The sequence below is a fragment of the Nipponia nippon genome, unplaced genomic scaffold, assembly GCF_047370975.1.
Source record: "Nipponia nippon isolate SJK-2023a ecotype South Korea unplaced genomic scaffold, ASM4737097v1 scaffold_91, whole genome shotgun sequence".
NCBI classification, from domain to species: Eukaryota; Metazoa; Chordata; class Aves; order Pelecaniformes; family Threskiornithidae; genus Nipponia; species Nipponia nippon.
In genome coordinates, this window is record NW_028262415.1 from 96177 (window position 1) to 100336 (window position 4160).

General features: G+C 57.7%; 1 protein-coding gene across 1 annotated transcript; it reads left to right on the forward strand.

Annotated features, from left to right (window-relative positions):
* The first annotated feature begins 2193 nt into the window (after positions 1-2193).
* On the forward strand, positions 2194-3129 carry LOC148050031 (olfactory receptor 14J1-like). Its single transcript, XM_087745541.1, has one exon. It carries the CDS (start codon positions 2194-2196, stop codon positions 3127-3129), a length of 936 nt encoding a protein of 311 aa, XP_087601667.1.
* The last annotated feature ends 1031 nt before the right edge of the window (positions 3130-4160 follow it).

The following is a 4160-nucleotide window of genomic DNA, read 5'->3' on the forward strand; positions in this document are numbered from 1 at the left end:
GGGCTCTGGGCAAAGGAGTAGGGCAGAGCGAGATTAAAGGCCACTCCCTGGAGTGGGAGGAGAGAGGAGAGCTGCAAGGGAAGAAACCTTTCCAGCCCTTGACACGGTAAGTCTCTTGGTGCAGGGCAATGCAGCTGCCGCTGCGGGAAGGGTCCCCAAAAGCGTTCATAGCCTCCAGGGTCTGTCAGGAGGCCTCCCAGCCCAGGGGCTCATGTTAGACAAGGGGGAAGGGGTGAAGGCAGGGTGTGCAGCCAGAGCTGCCCAGGGCATTTCAGAGGGGGCTTTTGCAGAGGAAGAGCAAGGCAGGGGATACCTTACAGCTAAAGAGCTTTCCTGAGGCCGTGCTTTCAGTTTCCTGCTGTTTCAGGACAAAGGGAAAAGGTGCTGCTGCGTTTGGCGAGGGAGCCTGAGAGTCCTGAGCTGCCATGCTGAGAGATCAGTAGGTCTGGTAGGAGCCAAGGCAACTGCTTCCATCCACTCCTCTACCTCCAGAGAGCACCAGCATCACCTTTGCTGGCCTCAGCAGGGTTTCTCTGACCTGCTCCTTACTGCCTGCAAGCAGGGAGTACCACCAGAGAGTGCCTGAAACTGGGAGGTTTCTTCAGGTCAGAGCTGAGCAGACAGGAGTGGGTGATGGGGTCGGTGATCCCTGACAGGGAAAAACTGGAGGGCAGAGAAACATTTCCCAGCAGGGATAGCTCCAGGCAGCAGAGACATGGGCAGACAGGTATAGGAAACTCCAACCCCAAATGGCATGGGAGGGAGAATTTGGGAAGCTCCTTGTCATGCCCTCCAATGCAGACACCTGCCTCTGCGCAAGACCCCTGCTCTCGTCTCCCACCCAGCACAGCCTCTGCCCTCAAGGCTGAGTGGTCCAGGGCAGGAGTTGCCTCCTCTGCAGCCAGAGCTCTGGCACAGCAGAGGGCCATCTCTCCTGACACGTGGCCGCTTCCCTCTGCAGAGCAAAGGGGCTGAGAGCGACTGCCCTGGGCTTTTGCTGACTGGGAGGTGCTGTGCTCTGCTGGGAGAGGAGAAGGCTTTCCTGAGTGCCCGGCCGCCTCTCCTCTCCTTGCTTCCCTTAGGAGGAGAGTCACAGAGTTCTTCTTTGTTCCTCCCCCTGCTTGTGCTGCTCTTCTTCCTGCTCGTGGGGTCCCTGGCAGTAACGGTGGTGGTGTGGGGCAAGGGGTGGGGGTGGGGAGTGCCTGCTCTGGCCCTGACCTGGAGGGCGCTGCCCTGGAGGTGTTTCCATGGGACCAAGGTGCCCAAGCCCTCTCTTCATTTTCCAGGCTCCAGACACTGCACTCAGTGCTTGGGCAATGAGGCACTGCTTCCCTTAGCAGACAGCACCGTAAGACACCTGATTATGCTGGGCAGGGAGTCCTGCGGGGCTGTGAGAATCCCTTCGGAAGGGCACAGCTCTCCTGTAGGAGCTTGGAGATGTTGGAGAGCACCCGATCTGCCCATGCCAATCAGCATCCTTGCCCTGTCCTCTTCATCATACTCCACAGAGCGGTGCTGGAAAGGAGAGGTGTTTTGAACTCTGCACCTGGAACAGGACCCCTCTGCTCCCAGGACACTCCAGTGTCTTTTTCCAGAGCAACCTCTGGGTGCAGTCGTCCTGCAGCTGAGAGCGGTGCAAGCCCAGAGCAGCTGGGCTGATGGACAGAGCAGCCCTCCTGGATGGGAGCACTGATGCAGGTTTGCACTGAGAGCAATGGGGCAATGGGCTAATTCGACCCTTTCCAAGACCATTTCCCAAGTGGGATGGGGGTGTCTGCATACTAAAACACAGTGTACCGAGACACGTTTGCTGCGCCTCATCTCCCATCTTCCTCTGGGGAGGAAAGCATCCTTCTGGGCTTTTTGCCCTCCGCTCTAGTGCAGCACAGGGAACTCCTCCCCAGGAAGCCTCCCTCCAAACACCCTGGGCTGTTGCTGCCTCCATGGGTCCTTGCTGGAAAGCAGGGCTGACCCTTCCGGAGCCCCTGGGGAGAGGGCACGGCTCTGCACAGCACACTCAGCCAGCACAAACCAGAGCTGAAGCCTCGGAGCTGCATAACAACCCGCCCCCCCCGAGGGAAGAAAAGCACGCTTAGGTATTGCACAATGAATGAATGAAATTTTTCTCAGAGAAACTTCTCTGAATTTTCCTCTTTTCTCTCCTTTGGCAGTTTCCATGCCCAGAAGCAGCAGATGTCCAATGGCAGCTCCACGAACGAGTTCCTCCTCCTGGCATTCACAGACACGCAGGAGCTGCAGCTCTTGCACTTCTGGCTCTTCCTGGCCATCTACCTGGCTGCCCTCCTGGGCAACGGCCTCATCATCACTGCCATAGCTTGGGACCACCGCCTCCACACCCCCATGTACTTCTTCCTCCTCAACCTCTCCCTCCTCGACCTGGGCTCCATCTCCACCACTCTCCCCAAGTCCATGGCCAATGCCCTGTGGGACACCAGGGCCATTTCCTACCAAGGGTGTGCTGCCCAGCTCTTTTTCTTTCTCTTCTTCATTGGAGGAGAATATTGTATTCTCACTGTCATGGCCTATGACCGCTACGTGGCCATCTGTAAACCCCTGCACTACAGGACCCTCCTGGGCAGCAGAGCTTGTGTCCACATGGCAGCAGCTGCCTGGGGCAGTGGGTTTCTCAATGCTGTCTTGCACACTGCCAATACATTCTCACTGCCCCTCTGCCAAGGCAATGCTGTGGACCAATTCTTCTGTGAAATCCCCCAGATCCTCAAGCTCTCCTGCTCAGATGCCTACCTCAGGGAAGTTGGGCTTCTTGTGGTTAGTGTCTGTTTAACATTTGGGTGTTTTGTTTTCCTTGTGGTGTCCTATGTGCAGATCTTCAGGGCTGTGCTGAGGATCCCCTCTGAGCAAGGGCGCCGCAAATCCTTTTCCACGTGCCTCCCTCACCTAGTCGTGGTTTCCCTTTTCCTCAGCACTGTAATGTTTGCCTACTTGAAGCCCCCCTCCATCTCCTCCTCATCCCTGGATCTGGTGGTGGCAGTGCTGTACAGTGTGGTGCCTCCAGCAGCAAACCCTGTCATCTACAGCATGAGGAACAAGGAGATCAAGGAGGCCCTGCGGAAACCGTTTGAAGATATACTTCTGCAGCATCAATAAGGTGTCCCTCATTCTCAGGAAAACCTCGGATGCTCTTTTGATCTTCTCTGTCCTGTTTTCTCTTTGTTTATTATACTTCATACAGGACTTCCACATAAATAATATTATCCATATGCCTGCCAGTGTTTTCCGACCTAAAAGACATCATGTGCCTATGGAGCCAGCCTCCCTGGGCAGGTAAACACAATAAAGAATCCAGCAGCAAATTATTTGCCTCTCCTCCCATCTCTTACATCTCCTCTGGAGCTGCGGGTGCAGCCCTAGCACACAGGAGGGGCCAAGGAGCCACGAGCCCAGCTGCCACATGGAGAAGCAGGCACTTGTGGACCTCAGGGCTGCCCCTTGCTGCCTCAGTGGAGAGATCCTTTCTGCCACCTTCACACCATGGCTGCTGCTTCCCTGGAGCCGTGGCCATGGCCACCTCCAGGACCTGCTCTTTTCAGAGCAGCACTGCCAGCTCAGGGCCCTGTGGAGAGCACGGGGTGGGAACCAAGACAGGCTGGCCAGGCCAGCCTGGACATGCCCACCTGGGGAAAGGGATGTCCAGGGAGAAGAGCAAGGGAGCATTTCTGTGCCTGCAGGGAGGAATCCATGAGAAAGAGAAACCTCCTTCTGCAGGCACCCACTCAGGGCAGGCTGCTCTGTGCCCTGACCAGGACTCTTGTGCTGGCCTGGGGAGAGGGGCTGGCACTGAGCTGGCAGAGGCAGTCTGTGGTGGGGAGCTCCTGGATCCCAGACCAGGAGTTCTTCGGCTTCACTAACCTCCGTTTCCTCATGCCATGGTGAGCCTCCAGCCCTGGGGCTGATGGGGAGGCTGACCCTTCTCTGCCCCCCAGCAGCTGCTGTGCCCTTCAGAGGGGCTGGGGCTGTGGGGTGAGTGCCCAGAGCTCTGCAGCACCCTGCGGTGGGCACTGCCACGGGGCCCAGGCTGGGCTGCTCTGCTGGACTGGGGAGAGGGCAGGGGAGGTGGGGAGAGCTGGGGAGGGACTGGGCTGGGCTGGGCTGGGAAGTGCCCGGGAGAGGACAGCGCC